Source organism: Somniosus microcephalus, chromosome 26 (assembly GCF_052327205.1).
Source record: "Somniosus microcephalus isolate GS21.2 chromosome 26, FLI_Smic_1.0, whole genome shotgun sequence".
Classification (NCBI taxonomy): domain Eukaryota; kingdom Metazoa; phylum Chordata; class Chondrichthyes; order Squaliformes; family Somniosidae; genus Somniosus; species Somniosus microcephalus.
The window spans coordinates 6,699,314-6,719,412 of NC_141012.1; the positions used below are offsets into that span (position 1 = coordinate 6,699,314).

General features: G+C 48.6%; 1 protein-coding gene across 2 annotated transcripts in view; it reads left to right on the top strand.

Annotated features, from left to right (window-relative positions):
* LOC147100241 (coatomer subunit delta) overlaps positions 1 to 19,332 on the top strand; it is a 51,061-nt gene extending 31,729 nt beyond the window's left edge. For both annotated transcript variants that reach the window (XM_085967706.1, XM_085967705.1), the window contains 5 exons: positions 9,263 to 9,428; positions 10,956 to 11,103; positions 12,548 to 12,656; positions 14,106 to 14,310; positions 16,601 to 19,332. In XM_085967706.1, the coding sequence (XP_085823832.1) occupies positions 9,263 to 9,428; positions 10,956 to 11,103; positions 12,548 to 12,656; positions 14,106 to 14,310; positions 16,601 to 16,690 (718 nt within the window). In that variant the 3' untranslated portion in view covers positions 16,691 to 19,332. The remainder of the gene's footprint in view (positions 1 to 9,262; positions 9,429 to 10,955; positions 11,104 to 12,547; positions 12,657 to 14,105; positions 14,311 to 16,600) is intronic.
* The last annotated feature ends 767 nt before the right edge of the window (positions 19,333 to 20,099 follow it).

Sequence of the window (20,099 nt, forward strand, 5' to 3'; positions counted from 1 at the left end):
TCGCCTGCTCTTTGTGGCGATGGGCTTACAGTCGGGGGTGAGGTTAGCAAACAGTGGGGGGGGGGGGGGACTCTGAGTGTGGAGAGGTTGCATCTGGTGCGCGGCGGGCAATTTGGAGGCTGCTGGCTGCGGACTGTGAGTGGGGGGAGGGGGCCACCGTACGCCATCGTAACGCTTTTGAGGTGGCACTGGAAATCCAACCCCAGTAGAACGGCAGCGCAAAGTTGGGGCAGGACCAGGAGTTTAAAATTATTGAACACAGTCCCGTCTACTACTAGTGTCACCACGCAGTAGCCGCCAATGTTCGCTGACTGGGACTCGGCGGCCATAGAAGTCCGCTGACTGGGACTCGGCGGCCATAGAAATCCGCTGGTGCACAGGCAGGACTGGGAGAGAGCAACGCCGCACCGTGTCGGGGTGGATGAAGCTCTCTGTGCTCCCGGAGTCAAAAAGGCAGTTTATTGCATGGCCGTTTACCTTAACGTCCATTTTGGACCGAGCTAGTTGGTGCAGTCTCGTTTGGTCCAGCGTAACAGAGGCCAGTGTAGGGGTCGGTGTGTCGCTGCGGGTATCAGATGGGGGGGGGGGTTGGCGGCCTGCTGCGTCCCGGCTGGTGTCCAAGATGGCGGCGTCCATGATTCCCATGCGGCTGGAGTCGTCCAAGATGGCTGCTGCTGCGGTGGTTCGCACATGGCTGGGGAGGCCCAAGATGGCGGCCCACACGCGGCGCTGTTGGGGGCCCAAGATGGCGGCTCGCACGGCCCACACGCGGCGCTGCTGGCGTTCGGGGTGGCTTTGGCCTTGCAGACGCTAGCGTAGTGTCCCTTTTTCCCGCAGCCCGAGCAGGTCGCATTCTTCGCCGGGCAGCGCGCTCTGGGGTGTTTGGCGTGGCCACAGAAGTAGCATTTCTGGCCTTGGGATACTGCTGTCTGGCTTTGGGACACTGCTGCGGTGGTTGGGCCGTTGTTGGGCTGTGGCTGGGGTGGCACGGTGCTATGGGGCTGTCATACCGCGTCCCAGGTTGTCGTTCCCTGCGGCGTCCACGGTGCAGAGGAGTAGGCATCCATGCCCCGGTAGGCTGCGTCCAGCGTTAGTGCGATTTCGGAGGCTTTGTCGAGGGTGAGGTCACTCTGCTCCAGCAGTCGCTGTCGGGTGTAGTTGGACCTGTGGCCCGCTACGAAGGCATCCCGGATCAGTTCCTCCGTGTACTTAGTGGGCGTTACCGCCTTACACCCACAGGCCCGGCCAAGCACGGACAGTGCTTGGAGGTATTCCTCAGTCGATTCCCCAGGTTGTTGCTTGCGACTCCCCAGGAGGTGCCTGGCGTAAACTTCGTTCACAGGGTGTGTGCACTGGGTCTTGAGCTGGAGGGCGGCTGTCATAGAGTCATAGAGTTTTAAAGCACAGAAAGAGGCCCTTCGGCCCATCGTGTCTGCGCCGCCCATCCCTCCCTGTCCAGTCTAATCCCATTTTCCAGCATTTGGTCCATAGCCTTGTATGCAATGGCATTTCAAGTGCTCATCCAAATGCTTCTTGAATGTTGTGAGGGTTCCTGCCTCTACCACCCTTTCAGGCAGTGAGTTCCAGCTTCCAACCACCCTCTGGGTGAAAAAGTTCCTCCTCAAATCCCCCCTAAATCTCCTGCCCCTTACCCTGAATCTGTGCCCCCTTGTTATTGACCCCCCTACTAAGGGGAAAAGTTCCTCTTTATCTACCCTATCTATGCCCCTCATCATTTTGTACACCTCAATCAGGTCCCCCCTCAGCCTTCTTTGCTCCAAGGAAAACAACCCCAGCCTGTCCAGTCTCTCTTCATAGCTGAGGCGCTCCATCCCAGGTAACATCCTGGTGAATCTTCTCTGCACCCTCTCCAAAGCAATCACATCCTTCCTATAGTGAGGCGACCAGAACTGCACACAGTACTCCAGCTGTGGCCTCACCAGCGTTTTGTACAGCTCCATCATAACCTCCCTGCTCTTATATTCTATGCCTCTGCTAATGAAGGCAAGTATCCCATAAGCCTTTTTAACCACCTTATCTACCTGTTCCGCTGCCTTCAGGGAATTATGTACATGTACACCAAGGTCCCTCTGACCCTCTGTACTTCCTAGGGTCCTACCACTCATTGTGTATTCCCTTGCCTTATTTGTCCGTCCAAAATGCATCACCTGGCACTTTTCCGGGTTAAATTCCATTTGCCACTTTTCCGCCCATCTGACCAACCCGTTAATATTGTCCTGCAGCCTGAGGCTTTCCTCCTCGCAATTTACCACCCCACCAATTTTCGTGTCATCCGCGAACTTACTGATCATACCCTTTACATTCTCATCCAAATCATTAATGTAGATCACAAACAGCAAGGGACCCAGCACCGATCCCTGAGGTACCCCACTGGACACAGGCTTCCAGTCACAAAAGCAACCTTCGACCATCACCCTCTGCCTCCTGCCACTCAGCCAGTTTAGGATCCAACGCGCCAAGGCCCCCTGGATCCCATGGGCTCTTACCTTCTTGACCAGTCTCCTATGCGGGACCTTGTCAAAAGCTTTACTGAAGTCCATGTAAACCACATCCACAGCATTTCCCTCATCCACACACCTAGTCACCCCCTCGAAAAATTCAATCAGATTGGTCAGACATGATTTACCCTTGACAAAGCCATGCTGACTATCCCCGATTAATCCTTGCCTCTCCAAGTGGAGACTAATTTTGTCCCTCAGAATTTTTTCCAATAATTTCCCTACCACAGATGTTAGGCTCACTGGCCTGTAATTCCCTGGTTTATCCCTGCTACCCTTCTTGAATAATGGTACTACATTAGCTGTTCTCCAGTCCTCTGGTACATCCCCTGTGGCCAGAGAGGTTCTGAAAATTTGTGTCAGAGCCCCTGCAATCTCCTCCTTTGCCTCACACAACAGCCTGGGATACATTTCGTCCGGGCCTGGGGATTTATCCACTTTTTGGCCTGCTAAAACCGCTAGTACCTCCTCCCTCTCGATGCTAATATGTTCAAGTATGTCACAGTCCCCTTGCCCGACTTCTATATCTACATCGTCTTTCTCCATAGTGAACACTGAGGCAAAAAATTCATTTAAAACCCCACCTACTTCATCTGGCTCTACACACAGATTGCCACTTTGGTCCCTAATGGGCCCTACCCTTTCCCTGGTTATCCTCTTGCCCTTAATATACTTATAAAACATCTTAGGATTTTCCTTTATTTTGCTCGCCAGTGTTATTTCATGGCCCCTCCTCGCCCTCCTAATTTCCTTTTTAAGTATGCCCCTGCACCTCCTATACTCCTCTAGGGCTTCCACCGTCTTTTGTCTTTTGTAACTGCCAAAAGCCCCCCTTTTTTTCCTAATGCATTTTTGTATATCCTTTGTCATCCAAGGTTCCCTTTGCTTGTTGGTCCCACCCTTGACCTTTACAGGAACATGTTGGTGTTGTACTCTCTCTATTTCCCTTCTGAAAGCCTCCCACTGTTTTGATGTGGATTTTCCTATAAGTAGCTGCTCCCAGTCCACTTTTGCCAGATCCTGTCTTATCTTATTAAAATCGGCCTTCCCCCAATTTAGAACCCTGATTTCCGGGCCGTCTTTGTCTTTTTCCATGACCACCTTAAATCTCACCGAATTGTGGTCACTATCGCCAAAATGCTCTCCTACAGACACTTCCACCACCTGCCCGGCTACATTCCCTAGAATTAGGTCCAGTACCGCCCCCTCTCTTGTAGGACTTTCTACATGTTGGCTCAAAAAGCTTTCCTGGATGCACTTTAAGAATTCTGCTCCCTCCAAGCCTTTCACACTCTGACTATCCCAATTTATATTGGGGAAGTTGAAATCCCCCACTATTACTACCCTATTATTTTCACACTTTTCTGCTATCTGCCTGCATATCTGTTCCTCTATCTCCCCCTGACTGTTTGGGGGCCTATAGTACACTCCCAGCAAGGTGCTTGACCCCTTTTTGTTTTTAAGTTCTACCCATATGGCCTCATTAGAGGAACCCGCTAATATATCATCCCTCCTTACAGCAGTAATAGACTCCTTAATTAATATTGCAACACCCCCTCCCCTTTTACACCCCCCTCTGTCTCGCCTGAAGATTCTATACCCTGGAATATTTAGCTGCCAGTCCTGACCCTCCCTCAACCATGTCTCCGTGATAGCAACAATATCGTACTCCCATGTGTTCAACAACAACTTCAGTTCATCCACCTTATTTGCAAGACTCCTTGCATTAAAATAAATGCCTTCCAGCCCTGCCATATTCCCTTTTGCCTTCACATCTTTGCTCTGCCTTCCCTGCTGAATTGTTTTTTCCTCCTTATTTGGCTGTACATCACCCCCTACTATAGCTCCACTCTGTATCCCATCCCCCTGCCGAATTAGTTTAAACCCCCCCCAGCTGTGTACGAGGTCGCGTCCCGGATGACTGAGTACACTCGGTGGTTCACCTTGGAGATCAGGACAGACAGTTTGTTCGCATCCGTTACGGCCGCAGTGGAGGCAGTCAGGAATGCCTCGAAGCACATGAGCCAGTGAGCAAACTTGGTGGAAGCGTCTGCTTCCTGACTGTCCAGGTCCAGGCATGCTGGTGTGAGGATCTTCTCCATTATAAAAAATTTAGTTAATAAAATTGATGCGCCATCAATTACTCAAAAGACTGAGGTTAAGCGAGTAACAACCAGGCTTTTATTAACTAAAGAATGAAGGTCTAGTCTCGAGTGGTCGACCCGTCCAGAGTACTAAGGGACTGGGAGGTAGTCACTTATATACCTGGAATAGTGGGAGGAGTCAGCTGAGGCATGTCCAGACCTGTACCTAGTGGAATACACATACACATACAGACAGGTATAACAGTGGTTTACCACACCGTGTAACCGGGGTTCCCGCGCCTGTGGCCGTGGAACCGGGGTTCCCGCGCCTGTGGCCGTGGAACCGGGGTTCCCGTGGCCGTGGAACCGGGGTTCCCGCGCCTGTGGCCGTGGAACCGGGGTTCCCGCGCCTGTGGCCGTGGAACCGGGGTTCCCGCGCCTTGGTAAGTATACCTCTTTGTAATCTGGACTTTTTGATCAACCGGCACCATGTCGGACCCGTCGGTGCCAGATAAACAAGAGTTTCCTGTATACAGTTTTCTTGTAACTGTCAAACCGTTGTTCCAAACCTCTCTGATCAATGGGGAGAGAAAGATATCATGATTGGATAAACTCTTTTCAATTATTCCCAGTATGTCAGGAATTGAATTGTCCCTCCTCGGTGCTGTACTCTAGAGGGCGCTTGAGGAGGAATGTACACAGTTTAGTTGAGCCTTGTGCTAATATTGTAATACTGTAAGGTTACTTTTATTATTTCTGGACTTGACTTCCATTTCTCTCTTGGCCGGCCTCCTGCCTTGCACCCTCCATGAACCTGAACTCATCCAAAACTTTGCCCGTGTCCTAACTCGCAGCAAGTCCCGTGCGTCCATCACTCTTGTGCTCGCTGACGTATGTTGGCTCCCGGTCCGGCAACGCCTTGATTTTAAAGTTCTCGTCCATGTTTTCAAATCCCTACATGGCCTCGCCCCCTCCCTATCTCTTCAGCCTCTTTCGGTCCTACAACCCTCCGAGATTTTCATGTTCCTCAAATTCTGCCCTCTTGCCCCGATTTTCTTCGCTCCTCCGTTGGTGGCCATGCCTTAGAAAAATAGGAGCAGCAGTCGGCCCTTCGAGCCTGCTCCGCCATTCAATATGATCGTGGCTGATCCTCTCTCTCAATACCATATTCTCGTTCTCTCCCCATACCCCTTGTTGCCTTTTGTGTCTAGAAATCTATCTATCTCCTCAAATATATTCAGTGACTTGGCCTCCATAGCCTTCTGTGGTAGAGAATTCCACAGGTTCACCACCCTCTGAGTGAAGAAATTTCTCCTCATCTCAGTCCTAAATGTCCTACCCCGTATCCTGAGACTGACCCCTCGTTCTAGACCCCCCAGCCAGGGGAAACATCCTCCCTGCATCCAGTCTGTCTAACCCTGTCAGAATTTTATACGTTTCAATGAGATCCCCTCTTATTCTTCTAAACTCTAGTGAATACAGGCCTAGTCGACCCAATCTCTCCTCATACGACAGTCTTGCCATCCCAGGAATCAGTCTGGTGAACCTTCGCTGCACTCCCTCTATGGCAAGTATATCCTTTCTTAGGTAAGGAGACCAAAACTGCACACAGTACTCCAGGTGTGGTCTCACCAAGGCCCTGTATAACTGTAGTAAGACATCCTTGCTCCTGTACTCAAATCCTCTTGCAATGAAGGCCAACATACCATTTGCCTTCCTAACTACTTGCTGCACCTGCATGTTTGCTTTCAGTGACTGGTGTACAAGGACACCCAGGTCCCTTTGTACATCAACATTTCCCAATCTATCACCATTTAAATAATACTCTGCCTTCAGCTGCCTGGGCCCTAAGCTCTGGATTCCCTCCCTAAACCTCTCTGAGCCTCTCCTCCTTTCAGACACTCCTTAAAACCTACCTCTTTGACCAAGCTTTTGGTCACCTGTCCTACTATCTCATTATGTGACTTGGTGTCAAATTTTGATAAAAGCACCGTGGGATGTTTTTACTATGTTAAAGGCGTTATTTAACTGCGAGTTTTTGTAATGTAACAAACGTTGATAATGGGATTTGTTTTCATGCTGAAAGGGCAACACAGAATCAGCAAAAATAACTCTATCTGTCGAAAGTGTCTAATACAGAGAATGGATTCTATAAACTAGTAAAAAGTTTGAGCAGTCAATTAGCATAGCAACCAGACAGCGCACATGAGCAACTGACTGATTTCCCTCCAGGAGGATTTTCCAGGAACCAATCTGTAGTTTTTCTTTCCTTATAAAAGTCTCCTTTTCTTGTGAGGATTAATGACTTTAAATAATGCATCCTAGGGCGATCGGTGGGTATAATTAGCTGCAGACAGCATCCAATAATGCTAACTGATTCACTTGTATCTTGCATGAATATTTTTTCCACATCAGGGGCCTGGAATGAAAGTTGCTGCAGGCTGTAAGGTGACGTGTGTTTAGTCAGCTTTATTTGTGTTCTTAATTCCTCCTGATTTGCTACCTTGCTCCGAGTCCACAGGGTAGCACAGTGGCCTTTCACCTCCGGAACCTGGGTTCACTGATCCAGTCCAGAATGTACTGGCTGCTGATTGAGAGAGTCCTATGTGAAATTTCAGGCAGTCTCAATCCAGTTGCTGGTGGGCGTGGACCTCCGGCACAAATTTGTCACTAATTGACAGTCTCCTTTAGAGAGGCTACAGGCCGGCTGGTGTGGGAAATGGCCAATTGCCATGCTGCTGTAATGGGAGCTGCTCTTCCGAGGTTGGATTTGAGACACATTGGGGCTAAGTAGAACAAACTTTACTCTGACCATGGCGTGGCTTACTATGTGAATTGGAGTCGTGGATCTGCTACTGCTGTTAGATCGAGCGACATGACCACTTCCACTTGCGCTGTCTATGACTTATCGCAGGCATCAAGTGGCAGGACAGGGTGCGGAACACTGACTTCCTCGAGCCCTGCAATATAACTGGAACTGAGGCCAAGATCAAAAGGTTGCATTGGTCTGCACGTGTTGTTCGCAAGCCTGATTATAGAATTCCCAAAGCTGTCTTCTCCAGCGAGCTGCAGACTGGACATCGCAACAGAGGTGGGCAGATGAAACGCTATAAAGACACAATGAAGGCCACCTTGAAACCCTGCAATATCATCCCTGACACCTGGGAATACACAGCCACCCACCGACCGACCGCTATGGCAGTATGTCGGTCAGGTCGGTTTGAATCAATTTGAGCTTGCGGAGTCTGGCTGCCTGCAGTTAATCTACACTCCTCATTTGGCTTTCAAAGCGCTATGTGCGGCCATATAAGCGCACCCACAACAACCAAGACTCATGCGTCGATTCAAAAGGAGACTCCTCCACTCACCTGGTTTAGGAGTGTTTGCTGCTGACACTAAGTGGTTCAAATGGAAAGTGTTCTGTTTCCCAGCACCAGATTCCCCACCTGATGAACAGAAAATTCCAAGTTGAGAAAATGGATTGCAGTCTTTCTCGTATTGAACCATTGATAATCTGTTGTTACTTGATTTCTGGCCTTTGTAATCAAATAACTCGGTTCAAACAGTGATAATCTGGTTACATTTTTCTCATCGCTGCTGGTCTTCTGCTTTAATCCCCAATCCCAAAGGTACTTGAATTATTTTTCTCCATCCTGACTTGAAGGTGCTGACTCCTTGCTCGGGGTCCTGTCCCTTGGCTGCCACTTGTGCCTTATCCGTTCTGCCATGTGTGTGCCTCGATCAGTGTTGTCAAGCTGTTTGACTGCATTGCAGCCGAGCCTGATTCCCATCCTCACCAAACATTCACATGTGCGTGCATTCCAGCCAGAGTCGCTGGCTTAGGGAAGAGATCCCTGGCTGATTTTTCTCCCCTTGCCTTCGTGGCCCGAGGGGTCTGGGCTAATGGTCAGCCTTTCTGCTGCGAGCAGCTCCCTCTGCACAGGCCGGGGTTCAATTGTACGGCCCCCTGCCCTGCATGCCAAAGTTTGTCTTCTGTACTCAGTTTAATATTTTGAAAATGACTCCCATGTCAGTTCTGTCGGATGGAGGGTTTACTTTTCCCTGCTATCTCGGTGAATTATGGAACTGAGCTTACAGTTCAGTTTTATAGCATGTGATTGTTATTTATTTACATATGAGGACAAAGTGTCAAAGATGAGAGTACTGCCAACAGGGCCAAGCTGAGTCAGAAGGTTGTGGGTTCAAACTCGACCGTGAGCATGTAATCTAGGCCAGCACTTCAGTGCTGTACTGTCTGCTGCATTGTCAGAGGTGCCATCTTTCAGATAAGCCATTAAAACCTGTCTTCTCAGGTGGACGTCAACGTTTCCATCGTATTATTCAAGAGCAGGAAGTTCTCTGTGCCCTGTGAACATTCCTCCTCCAACCAAAGTCTCCAAAAATGAATTAATTGGTCATTCATCTAATTTCCTGTTTATGGGATCTTGCTGTGAGATTGTCTAGGCAATGATGACTGCACTTCAGAAGTAGTGCATGGGTTGTGAAGAGTTTTGGGATGTGATGAATTGCTATATGAATGCAAGTTCGTAGTATCTTCAACGCTACTAACTAATATTCTGAAGTAATAATCTGGGTTCCTACCATCGCAACATGAGCCCTTCAGGACTGATGATGTGCCTTCTCTTGTAACTTTTACAGTGTACATCTGAAGATTGAAGAGAAGATATCATTGACATGTGGACGGGATGGTGGCTTGCAAAACATGGAGGTACACGGCATGATCATGCTGCGGGTTAGCGATGAAAAGCAGGGGAGAATTCGTCTTCAAGTGGAGAACGATGACAAAAAGGGAATTCAGCTACAGGTAAAAGCAACGGCGTATTGATGTGAATGAGTCTTGTTTTAATCATTTGTGGTTGTTGGGGTGTTTTTTTTTTAACCCCAATATTTTTCTCTCGTCAATCTGCTTCTGATCCACCCCCTCCTCTCCCCGGCTGCCTCTTGTGAAAACGTTGACTCCTTGTTGTTGTATGGTTCTACAGGCACCAGTCAGCTCCAGTACCGTGCTCATGTGAGCCTTGATGCTGAGTGTTGGCACGCCATTGAACCATCGAGGGCACCACCAACCTTGATGGTCTTCCATACAGGCAGCTATCCAGAAAGTGGTCACTGGATAGCTACAGGAGAGGAAATTCTGTCTGATTTTTGTCTTGGGTCTGAGTCCAATTGCAGTGCACCATTCTCTGCTAGCGTCCCTATTAGTGCCCTAGATTTAGGATTGAACCTGGGGCTGTCCCAGTGAGTATGGCTATGTTACTCATTGTAACCCTGTTCGGGAATGTCCCAGTGAGTATGGCTATGTTGGTCATTGTAACCCTGTTCGGGAATGTCCCAGTGAGTATGGCTATGTTGGTCATTGTAACCCTGTTCGGGACTGTCCCAGTGAGTATGGCTATGTTACTCATTGTAACCCTGTTCGGGAATGTCCCAGTGAGTATGGCTATGTTGGTCATTGTAACCCTGTTGAGTCATGGGACTGAGTCGTGGCTGCTTTTTTTTTCTTCAGTAATATTTGTTTATTTTGTAAGAATTTTGTTTTATTATTGCAGTCTTCAAATTGCAAAAGCCATTGAAGAAAATCGAAGTGATCTGGTATCCAGCAGCTGTGTTCAAATCCCATTTGCATTCACGTTTTCTTTTTAAGGTTGTGATTTGCTTCAGGGTCATTGTAGGTTTTTGTTCTCAAGATCTGCATGCAGCTGCTGTTTACAATAACGAGACCCCTTGGAAGTGACCTTTTATGGAGGTGTGTAAGGGATTTAATGGGAGTGAGAAGCTAAACCCCAAAATTGTCTTGCTGCTTTGGTGTCTCTGCAAGAGGGCACACGGTTTAGGCTTGTGGGTTTTGGAGTGATGCTAGGAAACATTTCTTTACACACTGGGTTGCCAAGCAAGGTGGTTTGAGGGCAGGATATTGGAGACTTACTTAGGAAATAGCTGGGTTCTCTAATGTTGGGGATAGTGTTGTAGGCAGAATGCAATTAAATTGACGAGGTTTTTTGCTGAAGCTTAACTGATGTGTTTTGTGTTTATTGAAATGTTAGCAAATGGGGTCAGTTAACTCGGCACGGGAGCGTGTTTAGCCCCATGACTTTCTTGGTTTGTATGGTTCAATACCACCCTACTTGACTCAGTTAATTAGCTGAGCCTTGGTCGACCTACCCCTCCCCTGGTCTCCAGATTGTATTTAGATTTTTAAAAATTTGAAATGGGAGAAAAATATGACGAGGAAGCTGGAAAAATAAATGCATCTCAAGCTGTAGAAACTCAGAACCGGAATTGAGATTACGCCATTTAGTTCCAGGCTAAACTTTTGTGTCTTTGTCTCCAGACTCACCCGAACGTGGATAAGAAGCTTTTCACTACAGACTCTTTGATTGGCCTAAAGAACCCCGAGAAATCCTTCCCACTGAATAACGATGTTGGGGTCCTCAAGTGGAGGTTGCAAACTAATGACGATGCCTTTATTCCCCTCACCAGTAAGTTTTTAAATCTGTACTGACGATTAACACTTCCAGTCTGGCGAGAGAAAATGTGCTAATTGACGTAAGAAAACTACTAGGCACTTGGTCTGAGTATTAAACAAGGCTGTAATCAACTGTTTTACAACATGGAGATCTAGTTGTGTCCTTCACTAGTTCCTGTTAAAGAATGTCCTGCAAGCTGGGCCCATGCCAGAGTATTTATACTCTCCCTGGACAGCGCCACCAGCAGGCCACCCAGTATTATTTCATAAGTCATTTCCACATGAATGACTAGATTCATGTCACTAAGTATTTCCAGAAATGATCATTTAACAGTACAAGTATTGGAAAGGCTGCAGCATGCAGTGTCTTGTATTTTGACGAGTTGCCTCTTGAGCATCCCCGATTTTCACTGCTCCACCATTGGCGGCCGTGCCTTCATCTGTTTAGATTCCAAGCTCTGGAATTCCCTCCCTAAACCCCTCCCTCCCCCCCCCCTCCCTCCCTCCCCTCCCTCCCTCCCTCCCCTCCCCTCCCTCCCCTCCCTCCCCTCCCCTCCCTCCCCTCCCCTCCCTCCCCCTCTTCCCTCCCCCTCTTCCCTCCCCCTCTTCCCTCCCCCTCTTCCCTCCCCCTCTTCCCTCCCCCTCTTCCCTCCTCCTCCCTCCTCCTCCTCCTCCCCCCTCCTCCTCCCCCCCCCCTCCTCCCTCCCCCCCCTCCTCCCTCCCCCCCCCTCCTCCCTCCCCCCCCTCCTCCCTCCCCCCTCCTCCCTCCCCCCTCCTCCTCCCCCCTCCTCCTCCCCCCTCCTCCTCCCCCCCCCCTCCTCCTCTCCTCCCCCCCTCCCCCCCTCCTCCCCCCCCCTCCTCCTCCTCCCCCCCTCTCTTTTCCCCCCCCCCCCCCCCCACTCCTTTAAGACGCTCCTTAAACCTACCTCTTTGACCAAGCTTTTGGTCATCTGTCCTAATATCTCCTTATGTGTCAAAGATTGTTTGCTGACACTTCTGTGAAGCACCTTGGGACATTTTGCTACATACCGGCACTATATGTACCATTCATTAATGAGCAGACCGGCCAGTTGGCATCGTGATTTCTGCGCTCAGGATTTAGCCCACACAGTGAGTTTCTGATTACAGACTGGTCACCACAGGAATAAAGCTGCCTGTTCTGTGAAGGTGATATATCTGCTCTACTCGTTTTCTGTAAATGCTGCGAATTTTTAGTAATCAATGTTATTGAGCAGTGTTGATTCATCACTTATGTGACCTGATTGAATGGCAGAACAGGCTTGGACAGTTCTTTCACAGGCACGATGGGCCGAATGTCCCTTTTCTGTGCAGTAAGATTCTGGGGGGCTGAAAGGCCTACTCCTGTTTCTCTGACCCTAAAAAAAATATCATGATTCAAAGTTAAGTGATAGCTGTTGTCTTCAGGGTGTTTTCATTACTTTCTCTTTCTGACTTAGTTAACTGCTGGCCTTCGGAGAGTGCCACCGGCTGCGACGTAAATATTGAGTATGAGCTACAGGAGAGCGCTCTGGAACTAAACGACGTGATCATCGCCATTCCCGTTCCGTAAGTTTTTGCAGCTTGAAATGTGTTTATTTTTCTCAGTTTTCCCTCAGATTATTCCTCCTCCGCCCCTCCCAGTGATGATACCACAAGAAGCAGCACTCCTTCAGCTTTCCACATGTCCCCCTAGCCGGTGAGAGTCGGCTGTCCGACTACAGGAACCATTGCAGCTTTCCACATGTCCCCCTAGCCGGTGAGAGTCGGCTGTCCGACTAGAGGAACCGTTACAGCTTTCCACATGTCCCCCTAGCCGGTGAGAGTCGGCTGTCCGACTACAGGAACCATTGCAGCTTTCCACATGTCCCCCTAGCCGGTGAGAGTCGGCTGTCCGACTAGAGGAACCGTTACAGCTTTCCACATGTCCCCCTAGCCGGTGAGAGTTGGCTGTCCGACTACAGGAACCATTGCAGCTTTCCACATGTCCCCCTAGCTGGTGAGAGTTGGCTGTCCGACTAGAGGAACCGTTGCAGCTTTCCACATGTCCCCCTAGCTGGTGAGAGTCGGCTGTCCGACTACAGGAACCGTTGCAGCTTTCCACATGTCCCCCTAGCTGGTGAGAGTCGGCTGTCCGACTACAGGAACCGTTGCAGCTTTCCACATGTCCCCCTAGCTGGTGAGAGTCGGCTGTCCGACTACAGGAACCGTTGCAGCTTTCCACATGTCCCCCTAGCCGGTGAGAGTCGGCTGTCCAACTACAGGAACCATTGCAGCTTTCCACATGTCCCCCTAGCCGGTGAGAGTCGGCTGTCCAACTACAGGAACCGTTACAGCTTTCCACATGTCCCCCTAGCCGGTGAGAGTCGGCTGTCCGACTACAGGAACCATTGCAGCTTTCCACATGTCCCCCTAGCCGGTGAGAGTCGGCTGTCCAACTACAGGAACCATTGCAGCTGACTGATGCGATAATACAGTGTGCTGCTTTTTAAACTTTGAACCAGTCAGATGGACCGCAGCAGTCTTTTCTGGTCTTGTACACTCCTGTAGCTCCCCATTTAAAAACAGAAAATGCTAGAAATGCTCAGTGGGTTGGGCAATATTTGTGGAGAGAGAAACCGAGTTAACGTTTCAGGTTGATGACCTTTCATCATTGACCTGAAACGTTAACCGTTTCTCTCTCCACAGATGCTGCCAGACCGGCTGAGTATTTCCAATACTTTTGTTTTTTATTCCGTATTTCCAACATTTGCGGTATTTTGCTTTCGTACCTCCCTATTTAAATAGTTCTTAAATTTTATATTGAGATTAGTTTTACAGTAATAAAGCTACGCTTGACATCCAAGTAATTGCGTAAGTGTAATGGGATTTATTCGAGTGACACAATGTGTGAGCTGTAAAATTTAAAAAAAAAGTCTGCCAGCCAGGAAATCTGGAATTGCTTGAAGGGGCAGGAACGCTGTGACTGGATGTTTGCCAGACCCCACTATACTGACCATCCTCTTCTGTTGTACCTAGGGCTGGTGCTGGCGCCCCACTAATTGGTGAACTCGATGGCGAGTATCGCCACGACAGCCGGAAAAACATTCTCGAGTGGTGCCTGCCCGTCATCGATGCCAAAAACAAAACTGGCAGCCTGGAGTTCAGTATAGCTGGACAGCCCAATGATTTCTTCCCCGTCAACGTGTCCTTTGTGTCCAAAAGGAACTACTGCAATATACAGGTACCAACTCCCATCAGCCAAACTCCGCGCCAATCTGGTCCGCTTTCTTTAACGTGTATCTTGCGTGTCGTACTTGACCCCGAGATGAGCTTCCAACCGCATATCCGCACCATCACCAAGACTGTCTACTTCCACCCCCGTAACATCGTCTGACTCCGCCCTGCCTCCGCTCGTCTGCTGCTGAAACCCATATCTGTGCCTTTCTCTCCAGACTCGACTATTCCAACACACTCCTGGCCGGCCTCCGATCTTCACCCTCCATAACCTTGAGCTCATCCAAAACTCTGCTGCACATACCCTAACTTGTACCACGTCCCGTTCACTCATCAACCCCTGTGCTCGCTGACCAACAGTGGCTCCCGGTCCGGCAATGCGTCGATTTTAAAATTTCTCATGTTTTCAAATCCCTCCATGACCTCGCCCCTCCCTATCTCTGTAACCTCCTCCAGTCCTACAACCCTCCGAGATCTCTGCGCTCCTCCAATTCTGGCCTCTTAAAACCGGGGATGCTCAATTGTTCCACCATTGGCGGCCGTGCCTTCATCTGCGAAGGCCCTAAGCTCTGAAATTAACCTCCCTACACCTCTCTCCTTTAAGGGGCTCCTTAAAACCTGCCTCTTTGACCAAGCTATTGGTCACCTGTCCTAATATCTCCTTATTTGGCTCGGTGTCAAATTTTGCTTTAGACCGCACCTGTGAAGTGACTTGTGATGTTTTACTATGTTAAAGGCGCTATATAAATGCAAGTTGTTGTACATGACTTCCATTGCATCGAATGTGTGCTGTAGGAGTCTTTTCCATTTGAAATGTGACTGGCTGATGCAAGCCTTGTGTTTAATGAGGACGCTGTTGTCCCTTTCAAAAGATGTTTGGTGTAAATCGGGCAGCTTTCCCAATCACAAACGCGAGTTTTCATGAAGTACAAAACCTATAGGATCAGCTGTGGCTCAGTTGGTAGCACCCTCGCCTCTGAGTCAGAAGGTTTTGGGATCATAGAATGGTTACAGCACATAAGGAGGCCATTTGGCCCGTCGAGCCCGTGCCGGCTCTCTGCAAGAGCACCTCAGCTAGTCCCACTCCCCCGCCCTTTCCCCGTAGCCCTGCAAATGGTTTTTCTTTCAGGTACTTATCCAGCTCCCTTTTGAAAGTCGTGATTGAGTCTGTCCTCTCCACCCTTTCAGGCAGTGCATTCCAGATCCTAACCACTCCAATGAGTAAAAAAGTTTTTTTTCTTATGTCGCCCTTGGTTCTTCTGCCAATCACCTTAAATCTATGTCCTTTGGTTTTCGATCCTTCTGCCAATGGGAACAGTTTCTCTCTTTCCTCTGCCCAGACACCTCATGATTTTGAACACCTCTATCAAATCTCTGCTCTAAGGAGAACAACCACAGCTTCTCCAGTCTTTCCACGTAACTGAAGTCCCTCATCCCTGGAATCATTCTCGTAAATCTTTTCTGCACCCGCTAAGGTCTTCACACAGTACTGAGGGAGTGCTGCACTGTCGGAGTTGCCGTCTTTCAGATGAGACGTTAAACCGACGGCCCGTCTGCCCTCTCAGGTGGACGTAAAAGATCTATGGCACTATTCAAAGACGAGCAGGGGAGTTCTCCCCAGAGTCCTGGCCTACATTTATCCCTCAATCAGCATCACTTAAGCAGATTATCGGATCAATATCACATTGCTGTTTGTGGGAGCTTGCTGTGCGCCAATTGGCTGCCGCGTTTCCTACATTACAACAGTGACTACACTTCAAAAAGTACTTCATTGGCTGTAAAGTGCTTTGGGACGTCTGGTGGTCGTGAAAGGTGCTATAGAAATGCAAGTCTTTCTTACATATAGATAGGTTTTTTTTAAAGCATGTGGAAGCATTAAGGTGAACTTCCGGCTAATTCATTAAATAACCTCCCAAGACTAAACTTCAAAACCAGTTACTCTGTTACTGACGGTGAGTTTAAGGTAGTAATGACCCAATCTGGAGTGCCATGGATATAGATTACTTGAGCATTACCCCCCACCCCCCAAAAAAAATCAGTTGTGTGGGGAATAAAGTCAGCCAATATTCTCACAGGGGATCAGTACCCAGTGGACCCCCTTCACATGTGGACAGGTTCAGAGTTGAGGGCGATCTCCTCTGCCACCTACATACAGCCCGTTGACATTTGCTGCCGGGACTCGCACTTTGACGGCCAGCCATGGGGGTGAAGTAACGAGAGGGCATTTAGTGCCCGCTGCTTTTCGGGGAGAAAGTTTGGGGGAAAGTAAAAACATTTTTCTCCCTCTTCATCCGCAGGTGAGCGGAATCAGTCACGTCGAAAGCAACAGTCCCGTGAGGTACTCCCTGGAAACCATGTTTCTGGTCGACAAATACGAAATCCTGTAAAACCAACGCACAAGAGCTACCCAGAAACCGCGAGAACCGATGTTGCTGAGCTGCATCCAAGAATGAAGACCATAAACTTCAAAAAATCAAATCGCGCAGCGTTTGTGTACGTGAGAAGATTCAGACCGCCTGGGCATCCGTGCGGTTTATTATCTGTCGTCCAAACCTGCCGACTATTCTCAGATCTGAAAAAGGAGTTTGATATTAATATTTTAATTAACCAACACTTGTCTTTGTTTTGAAAGGGGGGGGGGTGGGAGGGGGTGACATTTGGTAGCACCTACAGTGTCCTGTACGTCAACCACAGCAGCTGTTGTTCCCTATCGTATCGCCTCATTGGCTGTAATTATCATTTTAGCCCATTTGTTGAATTAGTTTCCACTGTGAAATGACAATTTTTTTCTTTCCTTTTTCTCTTTGATTTGGATGAAAGATGATCGAAGCAGAAATTTTTGTAACCCTGTAAAATGTATAAGAGGGAATATGACAACATTCCAGTGTAAAAAGATTTAAAAAAAAGTGTAATCTTTAAAATGATTAAAAGTATATTGTAAAACCTGAAACGGCAATGTTGCTTTGCTTTCCCTGCTGTAGGTAGAAGGTGGTTGTAGGGCTGGCCGTGCCCGCACCTGTGGAGTTAGGTCCTCTTAGTGGGCCAAAAGGTGGGCAGGCGATGGCAGTCACTTGGGTAGAGTGCCTCTGTGGACTGGGGTGGGGGGGGGGTGGTGGAGTTGGATGTTAGTGACCATCTGCTTGGTCTGTTGAACATCCACGTTATCACATTTTCTGGATTAAACATCCGTCCGTTTTGCATCAGAAACGTTCTTCAACTGAACCCGTGTGTCATTGTTAATGGAAGCGTTCACCATTTTCCGGGGGGGGGGGGGGGGGGAATGCCCCGCACCCTCCCAGAAATGCCCCATTAATTTCCTGCCTTCAACATTTAGTTTTTGCCCCTTGGGCTCGTATTTGTGTTTCATCTCCTCCAGTACAAGGAAAGGACTGTTGTCTTAGCTGCAGCTTAAATTACGAAGCACATGTACATGTTTTCACGTCTCTCAGACTACTAATCGGGGCTGTTCTTGATTTTCGAGCTTTTTAATCATAGAATAGTACAGCACAGAAGGAGGCCATTCGGCCCATCGAGTCTGTGCCGGCTCTTACGAAGAGCAATCCAGTTAATCCCACTCCCCACTCTTCCCCCATAGCCCTGCAAGTTTTTCTCCAAGTATTTATCCAATTCCCTTTTGAAGGCGACTATTGAATCTGTCTCCACCGCCCTATCAGGCAGCGCGTTCCAAATCCTAACCACTCGTTGCGTAAAGAAGTTTCCCCTCATGTCGCCTCTGGTTCTTTTGCCAATCACCTTCAATCTGTGCCCTCTAGTTATCAACCCTTCAGCCACTGGAAACAGTTTCTCTTTATTTACTCCTGTCTAAACCCATCATGATTTTGAACGCCTCGTCAAATTTCTTAGCCTGCTCTGCTCTGAGGGGATTTTAGGGTTTGTTGGGTCAGGGATTTTGCTAGTTTTCCAGGCTGCCTTGTCTGAATAGAAGCTACAGCAGCAAGCGTGAGGGGGAAGAACGAGGGATTAAAGCCACTGCTGAGTCTCTGACTCTGTTCGGGAAGATCTGAAAGCAGAACAAGGAGCAGTTAATAGTTCTGATGAAAAGGTCATCGACCTGAAACGTTAACTCTTGTTTCACTCTCCACAGATGCTGCCGGACCTGCTGAGTGTTGCCAGCATTTTGTGGTTTTTATTTAGAGCGTGGGTAATTAAGCCTGAGCCAGCGGCCAGGCTGGTCTGTTCACGTAGCCGCAGATACTGTGGGTTATAAGAAGCAGAAGTGCTCACCAGGCTCGCAGTTCAAAGGTAGAAATCGAGTTTGCTGCCGGGGTCAGCGGTCTCGATGAAGGGATTTGTACTTTACCTGGAACGAATTTAGGAATGCGGGATTTCTGATTGAGCCACTTCCTATCTTTCCATGATGTCCACCTCCCCTGCTATTCTATCTAGACCCACTCTGGACCCAATGTTTGTTTCTGTACATTTTGCCTTGCACCATCATCACTTTTGTCATTTAATCACCATTGCCCTCCACCCTATCACAGACCTTACCCTTCTGTGTTTTCACCCCCCACACCCCTTTTTCACCTGGCTCTGTACTTAAAAGATGTTCATCTCTCACTTCTTGCAGTACTGATGAAAGGTCATTGGCCTGGAATGTTAAATCTTTTTTTTATTCATTCATTCACGGGATGTGGGCGTCGCTGGCAAGGCCAGCATTTATTGCCCATCCCTAGTTGCCCCCTTGAGAAGGTGGTGGTGAGCCGCCTGCCGTCCGTATGGTGAAGGTACTCCCACAGTGCTGTTTGAGGGGGGTGGGGGGGGGGGTGGGAGGTGGAGTTCCAGGATTTTGACCCAGTGACGATGAAGGAACGGCGATATATTTCCAAGTTAGGATGGTGTGACTTGGAGGTGTTCCCATGCGCCTGCTGCCGGTGATAGAGGTCGCTCCCTAGGTGCTGCCAGACCTGCTGAATGTTAACTGGCATTTTCTGTTTTTATTGTTTGTTTAGTAAAAAGAAACTGCTGGTATGGAATGACTTTTTGCAAATAAAACTTATTAATTCTTTTATCCGAGTACTCTTGTCTCATCTCTCGGCATTTACAGCACGGAAACAGGCCATTTGACCCAACTGTTCTGTGCTGGCGTTTATGCTCCACACGAGTCTCCTCCCACCCCTCTTCCTCTCACCCTATCAGCATATCCTTTTGTTCTTTTCTCCCTACTGGGACTATTTCCACTGAAACATAATTGGCAACAGAGCCAGAGGGGAGATGAGAAATGTTTTTATGCAGTGAGTTATGATCTGGAACACGCTGCCTGAAAGGGCAGTGGAAGCAGATTCAATGGTAACTTTCAAAAGGGGGAATTGGATAAATACTTGAAAAAGAAAAATTTACTGGTCTATGGGGAAAGAGTGCAAGTGGCACAGGCACAATGGGCCGAATGGTATTCTTCTGTGCTTTATTATTCTCTTGTGGATATGTTTTTCCCTTCCCTTCGATCTATTCCTTTTTTAAATACTGTTGGTCTAATTTTTTCCAGTGTTGTCGAGGGAAACGTTAGCCCGGAATTTGCAGTCAGCAGTGGTGACAGCGATCGCCGCTAATCTCGAAGAAAGCTGCCCACAAAGATCTCTCGCTATCTCTGGCGAAAACTCTCAACTTTAATTAGATTTTTTTTTTTCGTTTGTGGGATGTGGGTGTCGCTGGTAAGGCCAGCATTTATTGCCCATCCCTAATTGCCCTCGAGAAGGTGGTGGTGAGCCGCCTGTTTGAACCGCTGCAGTCCCGTGTGGTGAAGGTACTCCCACAGCGCTATCAAGAGGATCTCCAACA